This window comes from Acanthochromis polyacanthus, chromosome 18 (genome assembly GCF_021347895.1).
Source record: "Acanthochromis polyacanthus isolate Apoly-LR-REF ecotype Palm Island chromosome 18, KAUST_Apoly_ChrSc, whole genome shotgun sequence".
NCBI classification, from domain to species: domain Eukaryota; kingdom Metazoa; phylum Chordata; class Actinopteri; family Pomacentridae; genus Acanthochromis; species Acanthochromis polyacanthus.
In genome coordinates this window covers 24,125,377-24,145,642 of record NC_067130.1, presented here as the reverse complement: position 1 = coordinate 24,145,642, position 20,266 = coordinate 24,125,377, and the positions used below count along the sequence as shown (strand labels likewise).

At 42.2% G+C, this 20,266-nt stretch overlaps 1 protein-coding gene across 1 annotated transcript in view; it reads right to left on the bottom strand.

The window, feature by feature from the left end:
* Window positions 1–779: 779 nt before the first annotated feature.
* ror2 (receptor tyrosine kinase-like orphan receptor 2) overlaps window positions 780–20,266 on the bottom strand; it is a 115,724-nt gene continuing 96,237 nt past the window's right edge. The window contains 4 exon segments of the mRNA XM_051938371.1: window positions 780–3,315; window positions 3,863–4,068; window positions 10,390–10,644; window positions 10,958–11,272. Coding sequence (XP_051794331.1) covers window positions 1,840–3,315; window positions 3,863–4,068; window positions 10,390–10,644; window positions 10,958–11,272 — 2,252 coding nt within the window. The 3' untranslated portion in view covers window positions 780–1,839.

Genomic DNA, 20,266 nt, shown 5'->3' with positions numbered 1-20,266 from the left:
TGACAGGGAATGCTGTCTAATTACCTTGTACAAGCTCCAATCTGCTTCAAATTTTACATGTTTAATCAGAGTCCTGCTCTGATGACATCCAGATGCTATTATTCATTCACAGTCATAGCATCACCTCCTGGCAACAACAAAGGATATGTTTTATGCTTTTTTTGTGATATTGTTAGCCAGCTGACCATATTAACCTTAAATGTGGTGACATCAGCCTTAGGACATTGATGATGATTCATGGGGAAACTTGTGAGTTTTTGTCAAATGATGTGTCTGTGGTGGCACAGAGAATTTTGATGTCTCGCCATGACAACTTAGGTGTTCGTATCTTAGATGCACATGATCCAGTCTATCCCAAATTTCATATATTGGACAAGAGTCCAGGTCAGAAGACTGTCACATGCTAAAAATGAGTTGTAGCCGTAGCACCAACTAATGGTAACAGGAAGTTGTAGCCATTATATTTCCATGTAAGACTGCAGGGAACTTTGGCATATAATCCTTGACAGTGGTCAAGGATTATATGCCAAAGTCCCAACTCCTGGAATTTCTGTGTCACCTTGACATACGCCACACCTCGACATGTGAACAAGTAAGTTAAGTTTATTATATCAAACTGTGTTTTTTAAAACCAGCTTTTAACATATGCTTAAAAATGTTGTTGTGAAGCTTGATGAACGTTAGATATCGTCCTAACAAACCAACCAAGTGGAAGGGTGCATTATTTTTTTTATTTGAACCAGAAAAGAATGTATAAAAAGAAGAAAGAAGAAAGTATATTCTTAGTAAGCTCTCTACATGAGGGAAATAGAAAACTTTATTTATAAGACTTTATTTGATATTCCAATATGTGGCAAGCAAAAAACTGCTTGAAAAAAGGAAACATCATGGAGAAGACATTCTATTAACAAACTTGGCAATTTTACAAATAAAATATAAATTAAAAATCTATATAACTTGGTTACCAAAGGGAATGTTAAAAGTACCAATCACATGTAAAAAAATGTCCCGTAGAATCAATCCTTTGTCATTATCCCGAAAATTCTTTGTTCTTATTTTTTTTCGATTTATAGAGTAAAGCTCCAAAATGCATCAAAGTGAGAATTACTCAAGAAGTTACTCATAGTTTAAGTCAAATCTCTTACAACATTTCTCTTCATCATACATTTCTTTATTTCATATTGTGGCTTTCACAAACCTCAGAATATTAACCTCTAAACTGTTATTACTTGGTGCTGAGTTGTACGTGAGTAAAACCCCTGTCCAACACTACAGAAAACTTCAATCTGTTATGGGTTAGCAGTACCTCAGGGTTGGTTCTGCATTCCAGTGAATACAACTGGGTGATAGATCATCTCATTTTTTGTTGAACTAGCATTCCGAATTGCTACCCCACAGTGCTTGTATAGGGGGATACGGCATCAAAGGTGGGAGAGTGGGCACTAGGGGCATTGTGAACGGTCCTGGCAAATGAAAATAAACAGCAACTTTAAACACTAGGACCATGAGAGAAGGCAAAAAGCATATCAAGGCAACCCCTAAAGTACTTTTCTAAAGTTAAGAAAACATCTGTGTTGCACAGCAACGGCAATGACATACATTTTTCTGAATGGCAATATTATAAAAACAAGATGTAAAGAATAATTGTACCATTAATTTCGCTTAATTCACGACACAGGGATCTGAGAGGCATGAGATAGACTTGACATTCAAGTGTATGACCTATGAAACACATAAAAGACATTCAGTTTCTAAAATTGCTGCCTTCACTTCACATGCTGCTCTCTGAATTTTTGCCAGGAAAGCACAGCTCATAGAATATTTCAGCTCAAATTGTATTCAAACAGCACACACTTGTGTGTCTGACAACTTGATCACCAATTCGTCAGTTTGATGAGCCTCATTGTCACCAAGCAATTCTGTTTCAGGCACTGACAAGTCCTTGTTTTGGCTTAGCTCTTCCTTGGATGCTTCATCGACCAAGTCTTCATCATTGGTCTTTGAGCCCTCATTTAGCAAAGCTGCTCGCTCTGTGACAGAAGTGTTGGAAGGGGCAGTGGTGACATAGCCTGTAGATGTGGATCCACTGCCACTATGGTGGGAACCAGCTTTGTTAACCATTAGTGGTGGGTGGTGAATCTGCTGGTGGGGTATTGCCATGGGTATTTGCATGGGGTAAAAGTTCTGCAGGTATGGGTATGCTGGCATGGGGTGATACCCATTGACAGGGATGTAGAGCTGTGGGGGCACCATTGGCCGATGCATTTGACCCTTAATTGACATGAACTGAGGCTGATGAAATGGTGAACTCTTTTTTGGGCTGGCATAGCGTGATGCATTCACTGTGCACATGCTAATGTTACTAACTGGACTGGTGCTGAGAGAGCTGGTCTGGGTAGTGTTGGTGCTGGTACCAGAAGTCTGAGCAGAGTTGTTGTAGTCGGACAGGCTCTCCCAGGAACGCAGACGCGCATGGATGTCTTTGAAACGAGGTCTTCTGGCAGGAAATTCACTCCAACACTCCAGCATAAGGGTATAAATCCAGGCTGGGCAATCATCAGGACAAGGGAGTAGCTGGTGGCTGCGCACCATCTCAATCACATCATGGTTAGAGTAGCCACAATACGGTTGAAGACCGTAACTGAACGTCTCCCACAGCAACACACCATAAGACCAGATGTCAGAGTCGGTGGAGAACTTGCAGTATGTAATAGCTTCTGGGGACATCCAACGAATAGGGAAAGGACATGCTTGCATGAGATTGTAGTAATCTGCAGAGTAGACATCTCTGAATAGGCCCAGATCCAGGATTTTGATACTGAGTTTATCAAAGACCAAAATGTTTCGGGCAGCAAGGTCCTTATGGACTATTTGGTGACTGGATAAGTACTCCATTCCAGCAGCAATCTGGGTGATAACATGGAGGAAATCAGCTTGCTCCAGTGTAGATTTGACTGTCTTGTCATCATCTGAGCTGCCAATATCTGAGTTGGGAGAACGCATGACCAGATACTCATGCAGGTCACCGAGGCTGGAATAGGTGAATATCATGCTCATTGGCTGCTCTTTGGTGACCACACCAAGCAAACAAACAATATTTTGATTCTGTCGGTGAAAGCGGAGTGTGGCTTCATGACGAAATTCCTCACAAAGAGTGGCATCAACTTTGTCTTTTAACGTCTTGATGGCAACCACCTGTGTCTGCTCACCAGGTGCTGTACCATACAGGTGGCCCCTGTAAACCTTGCCAAAGCGATCCTCTCCAAGCTCTTCCGTAAATCGCACAGCTGACATGTTAATCTCCCGCAGCTTGGCCTGTAGCCAAAAAGGAATAAATACATATTATCAAAGTGTATGGCAAACAATAAAACTGGACAGTTCTTTTGTAGTTGTACAGAGGTCACATTCACTTTTAACAAGTGTTCATATCTAAAAGAGCCCTTCTTTAAAAAAACAAAACAAATAAAAAACATCTGCGTTAGTGAGCCAAGGGGTCCAGAACATTCCAAATTCAGTATAGTCATTGTAGTAATGTACACGTTTGTTCACTTGCACTGTACATGCTACTAACAGTGCACTGAAATTACAGTGATCTTAAGGTAAGACCTGTATTATTAAATCATTTTGAAGCTTCATCTTGTGTAGGTGCCCGAGTTTACATGTAATTCAAAAGCCTTTATGACTTCAACTTTACTGTGCAACTCATTGATTTTCTTCTTACTCCTTTATTTTACTAGAATCCTTTGAAATGAGTAGCATTTTCTAATGCAGCATTATTGTCAGTCAGAACACAGCCATACAGAAAGAATGTAAATTAAAGACCTCTATAGCAACAAACCTCAGTACAGTGTGTTTGTGTTACCTGGTGTTTTTGCTGATTGAGGAGAGACAGTTCCATGTCCTGGCTGGATGAGCTACTGAGCTGGCAGCGTGGTGGTGTCTCAGTTGGAGGCTTTTGCTTATTGCGACACATGCAAACCAGGAAGAAGAGGCAAGCGATGATAAGTGGAATAGCAATTGCAGGGATTAGAATGAACAGGATCTCCTTCCTGGGATTTTCTGGTGGCTCTGGAAAGTAAGATAATAAAGACAACAACAAATGAAGTTCTGTGCTTGGCAATATGGTCATTCTAACAATGGTAATTTCCTTTTCGCGTAAACACATTGCCTGTGCTATCAGCATACATAAAACACAAGCTAATTTATTGTTCTACAATATTGAAGGCTGTTCACTGTCAAAGAAAAATATGCCTTCAACTCAAGATGTAGTGCAGCAACAGTCTGCTCTACTCTCATCAGTCAACAAATAACATCACCCAGACATATTCACTCTCATGGTGCAAGACCAACGCTATCAGTTACAGCCAGTCTGCTCTTGGTACAACAAATACATTCTATACCATAAAAAGTAAATCAAAGAAGTACCAGAAAAAAACAACAAGTTAGGGCCCAACAATACTTAAAGAACTTCTAACAAAAAATATTTCAACAAAGCGACAAGCTGCATCTCCACTTGAATTCCAATTCAAAATTAAAGCTGCAAGCAGCGTTGAACGGGTCCTCGCATCCTTGCTGGTCGGCGACCCCAATCATTTCCACCAGGCAATGCTGCGACAAAGTGTATTTAGGCCCATGAATGTGATGAGGGCTGGATTCTGAGCACACAGGTCAAATTTCAGGCAGATTGGAGCATGTACAGGCTATTTATGCAGCACTTTCTGTCCATCCACCAGATGGCACTATCTCTGTGACTGTATATTGGTCTACGAAACTCATAAGGACCGATCTCTGATCAAACATGTAAAGTTTGAGGCAGATTGCAGCATGTACAGGGGATTTACATAAGACGTCCTGCTTCATGGCATAACATTAAAGTTCAATTGGCCGCCATGGCCACGCCCTTTGAGTTTTGTGAACAATTTTCACAAATATCCAACCTGAAGGCGTGTTTTATATATTGCCCCAAATTCAGGTGTTTTGGAGCTATTGCCTGTGAGAAATCAATTGTTGAAAATGACCAAAACTACCAAAAATCTGACATTTAATTCAATATGGCGGACTTCCTGTTGGTTTTAGAGAATGATTTCAAGAGACTTTTTTGTTTGTACTGACGTGCTACATATGCATGCCAAATTTCATAGTCATAGGTGAAAGTCTGTGTGGAGGCTATTTTTTAAATGCTTTAGGGGGCGCTATGGTACATGCTTTGAATGTATTTTGGCCTATAAATGTGATCAGGACAGGACTGTGTTTAATCATGTGAGGTCTGAGGTAGATTGGAGCATGCAGATGATAGTTAGATAGCACTTATGTTTCATGGCGAACCATCAAAATTGTGGAGGTCGCCATGTCCACACTCTTTGACTCTGGAAGAATCTTTTAATAACTTTTGATCAGGAGATCGTGTTGTATACCCTGGTCAAATTTGAGGTCTCTAGGAGTAAACCCCTAGGAGGAGTTCGCTCTCAAAAATTAAAAAATTAGAGAAATTTTTTTTAACTTAATTCAAAATGGCGGACGTCCTGTGGGTTTTAGGGGATGGCTCCAAGAGGCTTTTTTGTGTGTCCTGGTGTGGTCTATATGCCTTTCAAATTTGGTGGATGTAGGTGAAATGTGCTGCGGGGGCTGCTTATTAAAAATACTGTAGGGGGCGCTATAGCACATGCAGTGCTGAGAAGCATACAGTGTCGTTCCTTGGGCCGACTGTGATGTGTGTGTAAATTTTGGTGAGCTGTTGAACATTCTAAGCCTGTGAAAAAGTACTTTGTTTGTCACAACAACAACACGTTGCCACGGCAACAGCATTTTATCAAATGCTAAAATCTTCACACTTTGGCATTGTCAGGGGGTGAAGACTGAGCTGACCAGTTTCCAGAAGGATATGACAAAGTTTGGAGCAACAATGCACGCAAATGTAATTTCTAAACTGCTTGTTACCAATAGGTGGCGCTATGACTTTTTCTAAATTTTTCAGTGTGAATGTCCTCAGAGTGGGCCTGGTGTCCAGCACATGAAGTTTGGGGCAGATAGGATCCTTTGCAGCTGAGATATGAACACTTCAATTTTCATGGCGAAACATCAAACTTTGCCGTCCCGCCACAGACACGCCTTTTTATCACACGTCACCATTTTTTCTGTGATTCATCATCAATGTGTTCAGGCTCATGTCACCACATCTGAGGTGAATCTGAGCAACAGGCTAAGAATAGTACATGAAAGTGTAAAAAATGTCAAATTCTTGATACCACAAGGTGGCGCTGTGACTGTGAATGAATCTTGCTATTTGAATGTCATCGTGGCAGGTCTGTGATCGTACGTATTAAGTTTCATTCAGATCGGAGCATGTTCAGGAGAGTTAGACAGCATTTCCTGTTTCATGGCGAAGGATCAAATTTCGACAGGTCGCCACGACCACACCCTTTAACTATGGAGGAAGATTTTGATAACTTTTTCTCAGGAAGGCCTGCTGTATGTACTTGCCAAATTTCAGATCGCTCAGACTTTCCCCCTAGGAGGAGTTCATCATAGATTTTGTACAGTTAACGCATGATGGCGCACTTCCTGTTGGGTTTAGAGCATGGCTGTGATTGACTTTTTTGTGTTTCCTGATGTGCTGCATATGCCTCCCAAATTTTGTAGCTCTAGACCAAATTCCCTCTGAGTTGGCCTAATACCACTTTTTAAAATTTTGTAGGGGGCGCTATGGAGTCGTTTTTGCACACACCTCCACATGCCCAAAAAAATATGAAATTTTTCGCCAGTTCTGATGTGTGTGCAAATTTTCATGACTTTTCGAGCATGTTCAGGCCCTGAAAAATGCAGTTGTTTTGGCAGAATAATAATAATTAAAGCTGCGAGCAGCGTTGAACGGGTCCTCGCATCCTTGCTGGTCGGCGACCCCAAGCATTTCCACCAGGCAATGCTACGACTGAGAGTGTATTTAGGCCCATGAATGTCACAAAGGCTGGATTCTGAGCACACAGGTCAAATTTCAGGCAGATTGGAGCATGTACAGGCTATTTATGCAGCACTTTCTGTCCATCCACCAGGTGGCGCTATCTCTGTGACTGTATATTGGTCTACGAAACTCATAAGGACCGGTCTCTGATCAAACATGTAAAGTCTCAGGGAAATTGCAGCATTTACAGGGGATTTACATAAGATGTCCTGCTTCATGGCGTAACATTGTCGTTCAGTTGGCCGCCATGGCCACGCCCTTTGAGTTTTGTGAACAATTTTCACAAAATACTCAACCTGAAGGCGTGTAGTATATATTGTCCCAATTTCAGGTGTTTTGGAGCTATTGCCTGTGAGAAATCAATTGTTGAAAATGATCAAAAATACCAAAAATCTGACATTTAATTCAAAATGGCCAACTTCCTGTTGGGTTTAGAGAATGACTTCAAGAGACTTTTTTGTTTGCACTGACGTGCTACATATGCATGCCAAATTTCATCGTCATAGGTGAAAGTCTGTGTGGAGGCTATTTTTTAAAATGCTTTAGGGGGCGCTATGGCACATGCTGTGAATGTATTTTGGCCATTAAATGTGATCAGGACAGGACTGTGTTTAAGCATGTGAGGTCTGAGGTAGATTGGAGCATGCAGAGGATAGTTAGATAGCACTTGATGTTTCATGGCGAACCATCAAAATTGTGGAGGTCGCCATGTCCACACCCTTTGACTCTGGAAGAATCCTTTAATAACTTTTGATCAGGAGATTGTGTTGTATTTCCTGGTAAAATTTGAGGTCTCTAGGAGTTAAGCCCGAGGAGGAGTTCGCTCTCAAAAATAAAAAAAATAGAGAAAATTTATCCACGTATTTCAAAATGGCGGACTTCCTGTTGGGTTTAGGGGATGGCTCCAAGAGGCTTTTTTGTGCATTCTGATGTGCTCTATATGCCTCCCAAATTTTGTGGATGTTGGTGAAACGTGCTGCGGGGGCTGTTTACTAAACATACTGCAGGGGGCGCTATAGCACATGCCCTGCAGAGATACATACAGTGTTATTCCTTGAGATGACAGTGATGTGTGTGGAAATTTTGGTGAGCTGTTAAGCATTCTCAGCCTGTCAAAAAGTATTTCGTTTGTCACAAGAACGACGCGTTGCCACGGCAACAGCATTTCATCAAATGTCAAAATCCTCACACTGTGGCATTGTCAGGGGGTGAAGAATCAGCTGACCAATTTTCAGAATGATATGAAAAAGTTTGGAGCAATGGTGTGTGCAAATGTAATGTAACTTCTTGCTACCAAAAGGTGGCGCTACGACTTTTCCTAAATTTTTGAGTGTGGATGTCCTCAGACTGGGCCTGGTGTCCAGCACATGACGTCTGGGGCAGATAGGATCAGGATTTGCTGAGATATAAGCATTTTAGTCATCATGGCGAGACATGAAAATTCGCCGCGCCGTCACAGACACGCCTTTTGATGACACGTCACCAGTTTCCCTGTGAATCATCATCAACATGTTTTGGTTTCTGTCACCAAATTTGAGGTGAATCTGAGCAAGAGGCTAAGAACAGCACATCAAAGTGTAAAAAATGAAATTTTCTGTTGCCAGCAGGTGGCGCTCTGACTGTGAATGTATTTCATCATATGGATGTGATCAGGGCATGACTCTGATCATACATGTCAAGTTTCAGGCAGATTGAAGCATGTTCAGGGCATTTACACAAACTTGAAATTTCATGGCGAAGGATCAAAATTTTAGAGGCCGCCACGGACATGCCCTTTGACTTTGGAAAAAGATTTTAATAACTTTTGCTCATTAGGGCCTCCTGTATGTACTGGTCGAATTTGAGGTGAATTGGAATTTCCCCCTAGGAGGAATTCGCTCTAGAAAAAAATAAAAAATGTTCAAAATCTGGAATTCAACGCAAAATAGCTCACTTCCTGTTGGGTTTAGAAAATTGCCACCAGTGACTTTTTTGTTCAGCCTGATGTGCTGCATATGTGTTCCAAAATTGGTAGCTGTAGGTGAAACATGCTGCCCGTAGGAAAGTGTAGGGGGCGCTATGGAGCCATTTTGCCACACACCTCCACATGCCCTAAAAAATATGAAATTTTTCGCCAGTTCTGATGTGTGTGCAAATTTTCATGACTTTTCGAGCATGTTTAGGTCCTGAAAAATGCAGTTGTTTTGGTGGAATAATAATAAAAAACCCTAAGGTTTCAATAGGGTCCTAGGACAGGGTGCCTTGGACAGTCGGTGCCCTTGCACCGCCTGTCCTCGGTACCCTCGGTGCTCGGACCCTAATAAACCCTTGGGTTTCAATAGGGTCCTTCGGCACCGTTGGTGCCTTGGACAGCCGGTGCACTTGCACCGCCTGTCCTCGGCACCTAGGTGCTCAGACCCTAATAAAGAAAAAACTCTAGGGTTTCAATAGGGTCCTTCAGCGCCGTTGGTGCCTTGGACAGTCGGTGCCCTTGCACTGCCTGTCCTCGGCACCTAGGTGCTCGGACCCTAATAAAAAACTCTAGGGTTTCAATAGGGTCCTTCGACACCGTTGGTGCCTTGGACAGTCGGTGCCCTTGCACCGCCTGTCCTTGGCACCTCGGTGCTCGGACCCTAAAAACACATTACAGATATAAAGTACAATGTAACTGTGAGTTTGATGCAGCCGAGATTCAGAGTAAGTGCCAGATGCTCCAAGGAGTGGAAACCGTTCAGAGTAATAAAGCATTTCCACATGTGACTTCATTAAAAGTCATACAGTTGGACAAAAGATGGAAGGGGGATAGATTGTTAATTAAATAAAATAAATTAGAAAAAGTTAATTTGCAGCAAAAAGTCTCTTGATTATAATCTTAAAACACAGCAAATTTCTTGACACACTGATCGTGGATTGAATATTATTTGAAAAACACAGCTTATGGTTTGTGGCACAGAAAGCAACACCACTAAATTAGAAAAAAAAGGTAGAGTGTCACATGCTTTTGACTCATATTGGTATATTACTGCTAGATGATTCACTTCTGTCATTTGTAAACAGCATGTTACTCTTTTTGCACTGGATGATACCACTACCCACAAACATATGTTGAACCTTACATTTGCCACTGTTGTTTATGACTAAAAACAGTCAAAGACATGTTTTGTTGAGATGACAATAAAATTAAACTTTCTAACTTGATCTCTCTGCATGTCTTACCTTGTGCCTCTGTTTGTGTTGCCTTTGCTTAAGTGTGAATATACTCAGTTTAGACTTGACCCACGTTTGAAGTTTTACACAAATGTTTTAAGTCTGATGACAACTGTGACTTTTAAATAAAAGTTACTCAGGCAAAACAATTCTCAAAATTCTTTCATTTTAGAATAACCTAAAAGAGTTACCGGTCCCATTCAAATGAGTACTAAGACAACATCATCAACAATCATGGTACTTACTGCAAGGTTGAATGTCACATAGTTCCACCCTGACCTGAGGGTCCAGCGTAAAACACCATGGGGCCTGCATCTGGCCTCCTGGATTACGACAGAAGTTGTGACTTCCCCAAAGCTCAGGATACTCCCGGGACAGGTGGTGACTGTGAGGGTACTGAACGCTCCACGGCTGGCAGTGGTGACCAGATTTAGTGAAGCTGACTGTGCCCCTATAGTCAGCACCACTTCCATTGTAGCAGCTGTTGTCTGAGGGTGAATCTGTAGAGCAGATAATGACTCACTACGGATATGCTTACACACTAGAAGAGAGGCGTCTCACATTTTCATTATGGAACCAAGATACATAATGTATTAATTACCATTTATTGTGAAATAGGCTTTCCTCTACTCCAAGTCATTATGATACCCATAGCTAACCATATACTGTCTGCAGTGGAAAATTTAACACAAAAGACACAAGATTGAGCTCAGCCTTGTCTACTAGAGTTGTGCTAATCTGCAAACTAAATCTTCCCTATTCTGTGTTTTACATTATAAATTGTAATGTGTGCGTGCTGTTGCATCCACCTACATGAACCCAGTTTTTCTGGTGGCACTCCTATCCTTATACATGAAGAAGCATCAGGTGTGCCTGGTCGTGGCAGTAAGTGGCAGCTGGGGAGCTTGAGCTGCATCAGGATCATGGGATTGGATCTGGCAATGGTGTACTCAGCGTGGCAAAGGTCATTCTCCAGGGCCTCACATTCATCTCGGCAGAGCTGACGACGCCGAGGACCCCTTGAGCCCTCATCACACAGGGGGAAGACATAGTAGCAGAAGGATGGGATGGCAAACCTGGAGCATTGATCTGATAAGTGGGTGGAGGTGCCAATCATAGTGAAGGCAGCTTGAAGGGAAGAAAGAGTGGAATATGTTTGAACTGTTTGACAAATCATTTTGGGAACTCAAATATTTCATTAGACATTTGCTGTTTCACTGTACGGGCCATGTGTACTTAGATTTGCATGGCTTAATCTTTGAGATAACCATATGATGCTGGCAGGATCAACCAGGTAGCCCAAGCAATGAAGCAGCAAAGCTGCCAGTAAAGATTTTATATAGGATTTTATATACATTACTAAACAAATTTTTTAGACCGCCACCCAGTGTAAGGCGTTTGCCACCGCTGTCATAAATTAACAGTATTGTCGATTACCAAAATATTTTTTAATGTTTCTGTAATGGTATGTGCAAGCTCTTTAAAAAAAATTATATCTTTAATGAGAAGACAAATTACAGTTATTTGCTTGCATTCCTGAACACATAAAAGTTTTAGTGGTTGTATATTACTCTTGATTAACTTCTGACTTCTCAGAAAATTCCAGTGTATTGGCTCAACTTTGGGCATGAAAATGCAAATTCAGTATAAAATTCATCTCTCCTGTTCAAAATGGTGAAGCATAGGGAACTCACTGAGAAAGACAGAGTCTGAATTAAAGCATTTCATGATGCTGGATGGTCTTTGAGACAAATAGGGCAAGACATAAAGTGGTCTCGCAGTGTGGTCAAGTATGCCTTGAACTTGATTGCAGAGACTGGTACTTACAAAATGCACCAAGGAAGAGGCTGAAAATTAAAGCTATTTGAAGTAGATGTCAGGTACTTCAAGATTTCAAGTACTATAGATAGAAGGAAGACCACTGCTGATCTTCAGGCAGAGATTAATGCTTCTAGATCAGAATCTGAGAAAGTCTCCAGAATCACCATAAGCAGACGATTGAAGGAACAAGGCCTAAAGGGAAAAATAGCTGCTAAGAAGCTATTATTGAGGCCTGTGTTGTGAAGCATGGAGATATGAGATCCCAGAATCAGCCACAAAGGGGAGACTCTGCCAGAACAACAGCTAAATAAGGGAACATTGTGATATTATAACCTGTGATTTAGGATCAAATTATGCCATAACCTAATGAATGTGTTTGAACTAACCAAGTGTCTATTCTTACATTTTTTAATGTTGAAACAGTGTCGAAATCAGAAGAGTGTCTCATTTAGAAAGAATGAAGGGTTGATTATTTTTTGGGAAAGTGTCTTTTCTTTATACATTTTTATAAGTTGGTTGTTTCTTTAAATATGTCCCTTTTACTGGTTTGACAGGTTTCAGAAAGAGTTTTGATAAATGTTCAAATAAGAGGTTATTAACTTTGTAATGAGGTGAGAAGTCACGAGCAAAGTGAACTAAGGTCAAATGATTCACCGTAAAGATTAAACTCAGAATAGATTGGGGATTTTTATAAGTTTGGAAGATGGGTGACTGGCTGTCTAGACCAGGGGTCGGCAACCCGCGGCTCCGGAGCCGCATGCGGCTCTTTCAGCCCTCTGTTGTGGCTCCCTGTAACTTTTGAAAATAAATTGTTATGCCTTTCAGGCGCGTTTCAATGCATTTTAAAATAGAGTTTTATTGTGAAATTACCGCTCTTATTTTGCCGTGTCACTCCACCGGATGTGTTGCTGGGGTTTTCCCCTGTGACATGAGAGCGCAAATTGATGCAGAGAGACAACACGGAGCTTCAGATTCCCACACGTTTCATGCCTTTTTTTGTTTTACTCCTGGAGAAGCAACGCCTGTAGTTTCACATCGTTTTGTACTCAAGAATGGCAAGCCTGTATATTAAAGCTCCACTCCAAGAAAGACACGTCTTGTCTTTGAGTCAAAAGTACTCATGATAGGGTAATACACGTTCCTGGCAAGAACACGGCTGGATGTCACATCCAGGCAGCAGGTCAGAGAGTCAGAGGAGTGTCGTCTTGGAAAATAGGGCAGCGACTTACCGGAGAAAAGTTATTAGCTTAAGATAAATAGATTTTACAAGTTAAATAGACATTCGCAAAATATTGATTTCCAGCTAACATTACGTAACATATGAGGTCCAGGAGCAAAAATGACATTAACCAGGTAAGATAAATATTAGTGGAAGGACACGATTAAAAAAATGAATCTATCTAATTAGAGGATTTGTAATTAATAAATCACGACTGATTAACAAGGGCATAGAGGTAAAAAAGCGATATATGCAGTGTTGTCTTCATTTTAAATGCCAAAAGGATTTTGCGGCTCCCGGTGTTTTCTTTTCTGTGGGAAACGGGTCGAAATGGCTCTTTGAGTGTTAAAGGTTGCCGACCCCTGGTCTAGACAGTCCAAAATAGATAATTCTAGTTCCTTAAAAGTGGAGGTGATCATGCGGACGGTGCATGGTACACGTGTACGAGTGGGAGGGGGGAAGATGGAGTCATTGCATATGCATAAGGTTCAGTTCACTATAAATTACACCTGAACTAGACACAAGTTGGGAGTCGTTGCGGGGTAGTCGCTTGATGCAAACCAGGGTAGAAATGCCCTGAGCTAAGGGGATTTTATCACGTAACTCAGACGGGGAATTCAACATGATCTGCAAAAGAATAACTGTTCTGATGGAATTATGGATTAAAGGAACTGCTCTTTCTGCATTGTTGAAGGATTACAGGACTGTGATCTGGATTTAACACTGAATGATGGAGTATTACTGGAATTTATTATTTCCAAAGGAATAACACCAGAATGGATTACAACAAAGTTTATTGGCCCAAACAACCAAATTGGATACCTGCAGATCTAAATCTGGTAAGGAACCCCGTCCACTTCCCCCTGGGACCCAGAGGGTTTCAAACACTTGTCGGGTATCAGGTGAGCAGCCAGGTGTGGCCACACCCTGACTGCTCTCCCTCCAAATTACATATTTTGGGTGATTATTACTCTTCTTTTAGGAAAGCATTATACCAGTTAGGAGTTAGGATGAGTGATTTGAATATTATCTAATGTTTGATTATTTGTCTGACGATTTATTGACCAACATCCAAAAACACCTAAAATTTGACAGGGAGCGCAAACACTGAACTATAGGTGACTGGAAGAAGGTAATCGGAACGGACGAGTCCAAGTTTTAACTCTCGGGTCAGCATCATCATGTTTATGTCCGCAGAAAGCTGAAGAAGGTTTTGATGCTATATGGATTGCACTCACAGTGAAACACAGTGGAGATTCCATTATGGTATGGAGTTCCATTTGACATGAGCAAATTAGTTCAAATGGATGATATCATGAACAAAAAGGTCTACCACAAGTCTTCGTGCCTCATGGAATCCCTTCTGGATTGAACCTGATTGATCGAGGGTTCATATACCAAGAAGACAATGACCCCAAGCATACTTCAAAGCTGTGCAGAGACTACTGGAACAAGAAATAGGAATCTGGAGTACTGGAACTGATGGACTGGCCAAGATCAAATGAGACGACCAGCTGAATTAAAGCCTATTACTAAGCGAATAAACAGAAACTAACAAGCAGAGATGCCCAGATTCAGACTTGAATCACAATGAACAGGTCTGGGATTTATTGAATTCTAAAAAAGATGACACAAAAATTTCATCCAAAGCAAGTCTCTGGGAACTCAATAACAAAGGACACTGTGGAAAAGTACATAAAAACAATGGCAGCAAGAATGCTATCAGGGCCAAAGGAGGTCACACAAAATATCAAGATTTTTGGTTAATATATGTAAATAAGGACTAGATGATTGGGGGGGTAGGGGCAAGATGGCGACCGAGTAAGACGTGACCAACTACCTCTGGTGAAGCCTGACCCAATTTGATACTTTTAGCCCACTGAAAGTGCCTGAACTACCCCATTATTTTGATGTAAGCACTCGGTGAACACGCAGGACAAGTTTTGGACCCACTGTTACATGCCGACCAGAAGTGGCACTGAATTTTCTCCATCGGAAAGCGCAACTAGCATTGCTAACATGTCCGAGGACGCTCCCCTGACTCGGGGCATGCTAAACCAAGCCATGAAGGAGACAATGCAGCCGTTACTGAAAGAAATTCTGAATGACATCCTTCAGCCCATGTTACAAGGTCTGGAGGACAAAGTAACTGCAAAAATCGATGATGTTGCCAGGGAACTTCGTCCAGCCATCCTAACTCTACAAACAACGGTGACGGCACATGCTGAGAGCATCAGCGCCCTCGAAACCTCCGATACGGTGTTGAAGGCGAGAGTGGCCATCGTGGAAAAGAGCAACGCTGAACTACTCGAGAAATTAATAAGCTTTGAGGACAGAAGCCGCAGAAATAATATCAGGGTGGTTGGCTTACCAGAGGGGGCTGAGGGCTCAAACCCGATAAAATTCATGCAGTCCTTTCTCCAAAAGACCTTTGAGCAGGAGTTTTCTTCTCCCCCGGAGATAGAGCCCACCGCACCGGCCCGCAGCCCCCCGCTGGTGGCAGACCGCGTCCTTTCCTGGCGAGGATGCATTTTTTCGGCAGAGAGAACGGGTGATGCAGCTTTCCAGGGAAGTGGGCCAGCTGACGTTCAACGGCAAAAACATATTCATCTATCCAGACCTCTCCGCTGAAACATCCAGACGCCGAGCTGCATTTGGTCCCGTGAAGGAGATTCTCCGCGGGAAGCTGGGCGTGCGTTATGACATCCGACACCCTGCCAGGCTGTGGATCGAGGTGGATGGACAGCGCAAAATCTTTGACTCGCCGGTGGACGCCAGGAAGTTTTGCAAAGATAAATTCGGATGACTGTTCTCCACTTTCCGCTGCTGAAGTGATGGCGGCACGTGAGCTGTGTACTTAGCCTATGGACAGATGAACCCCTTTTGTAAATCGATGTAAGTTTACCATTTTGGTTGTTATGCGGGCTGCTGGTTTGAATGCTCCCCTGGTTTTGTCTTTTTTAGGGGGTAAGCTGAATGATGGATTTGGCTTGTGTTTTATGATACTTCTTGGTTATGTAGCCTTCTGTATTTCCCCAGTGTTATTGTTTTGAGCTAAGGGGAAGGAATTGCTGATAGGCAAGGCTTTCCTGTTTCTTTTTCTCTTCTCTTTTCTGACCACATTAGGTCATTTGTTACCCATTTATCACTACAGGGTTCAGGTGATAACCTATAGTACTTCTCTGGAGGTGTAACATGTTGAATGAGGTTGAGTTAGAAGTTGGAACTGTTTATCATTAGTGAAGCTGATAGATTTTCCTCTACTGTTACTGTAGCTTCAATGGTACCTCACATTTTGGTGGGTGCCATGAAGGGTTTTTGTTATGTAATTTTGTGGGGTGTTCATTGGGGGGTAGGGTGGTCCAACAAGGTAGACAAGGGGTTTTATCTTCTGCTTTTTCTGTGCTTTCATTTATGTTAATCTTGTATAGGCGAACTCTTTATCTTTTTTTAATAAGTAGCATACACTATAGTAATGACAGACCTTAATATTTTGAGCTTCAATGTGAGAGGGGCGAATATACCGCATAAACGCTCCAGTATTTTAGAATTTTTGCGAAAAAAATCAATAGACTTTGCACTTATCCAGGAAACACATCTTCTACGACAACAGGCTAATAGGTTAGCTAATAAACATTATCGGATCCTGGCTTCTTCAGCTGAAACTTCTAGATCTAAAGGGGTGGCTGTTCTTGCAAGACGCAGACTCAAATTTGATTTTTTGGGTTGCTGGTCTGATGATACTGGGAGGATAGCCATAGCAAAAATTCGTTTTGAGGGCAAAATGATAGCCTTAATTTCTGTATATGCACCAAATATGTTAGACAAAGAATTTTATAGTTTAGTGACTAAAACTCTACTGGATTTAACAGATTTCAAACTTATAGTGGGTGCTGATTTCAACACCGTGTGGGATCATAGAGTAGACCGCTCTACTGTAGCTGAAAGTAGGGAACAAGCGCAGACTTCTTCAGAATTGCGTGCCTGGGCTGGTCACACGGGTCTGGTTGATATTTGGCGTTTAATGAACCCGCTAGTTAGAGACTATTCCTTTTGTCTGGCAGACATTCTTCATTTTCAAGGATCAATTTCATTTTTGCCTCTATTGATCTGTTTCACAAAATTGGAAAGGTGGACTTACTTCCGGTTGCATTTTCTGATCATAAAGCGGTGATATGTTCAGGTGTGTTGCGCACTGTAACAGAGCGAGCCCCCAGATGGCAGTTTAATTCCACATTGTTGCGCGATACATCATTTGTGGCTCAAATGCAAACTGGACTGCGTGAATTCATTAATAATAGTACAGGTTCGGTGGATGACCCGCGGATAGTTTGGGACTCCATTAAAGGTTACATCAGAAGTAATGTAACACTCTATTCATCTACAATTAGGAAGGCGCGTTCTGCTCGGCTGGATAAGCTGGAGGCTCAGTTCGCGGAACTGGATGCCTCTTTGCAAAACAGCTTCAATGAGAATACAGCTGCACAAAGAGAGGTGATCAGAAGGGAGATTAATGCACTCCTCAAGCACCGCTCCGAATTTTTGATAAAGTGCACAAGGCAAAACTATTATTTCAATAGTGCGAGGCCCAGCCATTTGCTGGCACTACGCCTCAAATCAAACGAACATTTTGCTGACATTGCGGCTGTTAAGTCAAAAGAAGGGGTGGTGCACACAGAACCTAGGGAGATAAATAAAACTTTTACCACATTCTACTCGGAGCTGTATACCTCTGAGGTTGTCCACGAGGTGGCTAAATGTGAGAAGTTCTTTTCTGAAATACAATTGCCAATGCTCAATAGGGCAGAAGCGGACTCCTTGGACGAGCCCATCTCAATGGAGGAGGTCAATGCGGCAATTCGAGATATGCGCAAAGGCAAGTCGCCCGGTTTTGACGGGATACCACCTGAATTCTACTCTACATTTTGGGATTGCCTTGGCCCTTCTATGTTGGGGATGTTTCATTACGCGATAGAAAATGGGGCCTTTTCCAGAGATGTTAATGTAGCCATCATATCCTTACTGCTTAAGAAGGGCAAGGATCCCACGGAGTGCGCAAATTATAGACCTATCTCTCTCCTCAATTCTGACCTCAAGATTTTGCCAAGGTGCTAGCACGCCGTTACAGTGTATATGATTTAAATTGGTTCACTGTGACCAAACTGGCTTTATTAGTTCCAGATTAGCATCTGATAATGTTAGAAGATTGCTACATACCATTAATGGTGCAGTGAACATCAGGTCCCCGGCTGCTGTGCTCTCACTGGATGCCATGAAGGCATTCGATCGGCTAGAGTGGCCCCTATATGTGGGCTGTGCTCGAGAGGATGGGTTTGGGTGCCACTTTATTGGGCTGGTTAAAGTGTTTTATTGCAATCCAACCGCTATGGTGCTAACTGGCAAGATCTGCTCCCCACCATTTAAAATAGGCAAGGGCTCCAGGCAGGGATGCCCCCTGAGTCCTCTTCTTTTTGCCCTCTCACTGGAGCCACTTGCGCAGACAATTCGGCAGTCTTCTCTGATCTCCCCTATATCAATCAATGGTACACAGCATCATATCAGCTTATATGCTGACGATATCTTATTATTTGTGGAGAATGCTGCTCAGTCCATGACCCACGTGCTCTCAATTTTTGACCAGTTTAATGGCATTTCAGGTTATAAATAAACTGGTCAAAATCTGCCCTTATGCCATTGAACGAAGCAATGAGATCTGCCACCGTATCACCTTTGATTCCAATTGTGAAGCAGTTCAAATATTAAGTATAGAAATTTTTCCCTCCCTGCAATCCATTATAAAACATAATTTTGAGGACAACCTCAACAAAGTCTGCCTCGATTTGAACAGATAGTCTTCCCTACCCAACTCTCTTCAAGCTAGAGTGTCGATAATAAAAATGAATATCCTTCCCCGTGTCAACTTTGTTGAGCTCAATGCTCCCCTGCCCCCCTCCAAGCAAATTTTGGAATAAACTACACTCTGCGTCTCTAAATTTGTGTGGCATGGGAAGCGCCCCCGTCTCAAGCTGTCCTTATTACAAAGAGCTAAAGCTCATGGCGGCCTATCGTTGCCTAATTTTGAATTTTATTATTGGGCCTTCACGTTACGCCGCTTCTTAAGTGGCTCGACCCAGCAGCCAATGTCTCATGGCGAGAACTCGAAGAAAGTTTGGTACATCCATTGAATTAAAGGACGTTTTATATTCCAATGTAACCACTCAACAATGCAGGACTTGTTTTGGACCTATAGTTTCCCAATTAGTGAATGTATGGAGAGCTGCAGAGAAACTCTGTAAGATTTCTTTAAAAATGGAATCTGCTCTCTCCTGTGTTCAATAATTTTGCCTCCTAGGTGGACAGCCTATTAAATTCCCAAGTTGGAGTGCTAGGGGAATTCACACCTTGGGGGACTTGTTTAATGGGAATGGTTTACGTACATTTCAAGATTTACGAGAGAGTTTAATTTACCAGGTACTTCTTTCTTTTTTATTTGCAATTGAGATCATCTATGAAAGCCTATGGGGTCCCCTGGCCAAACTCCACTTGCAATGCACCCTTCACATGAAGTATTCAGCAGTTTTAGGTCCTCGAGGGGTCTGGTATCATGGCTATACTTATCTTGTTGGAATACAGCTATGAACCTTTGATGTTAGACACGAACATGGAGGAATGACTTGCCGTATCTGGACCCAGAGTCAGCTGGGACTCTGTCTGGGACAGTATCCACTTACATCAAGGAATCCGGACCATAAGCAGATCCATCTGAACATTATTCATAGGACATACCTGACTCCTCGCAGACTTCACGCTATGAAGCATTGGGTTAGTCCCAAACTGTACATTATGCTCTTCAAAAGCACTGGGAACTTTCTTCCATATGATGTGGGAGTGTCCTGGGGTTACAGACTTTTGGCTATAGTTGCGAGAGAACTCTCAACTCTTTTGGAGGACTGTCATTCCCCCCTCCCCATCTGTGCTATTGTTGAATGATGTATCCCACTTCAGTTAAGGACTATAGAGAAACGTGTCTTCTTCTCTGGACTAACAGCAGCCAAGAAGTTGTTGGCCTTGAGGTGGAAGCC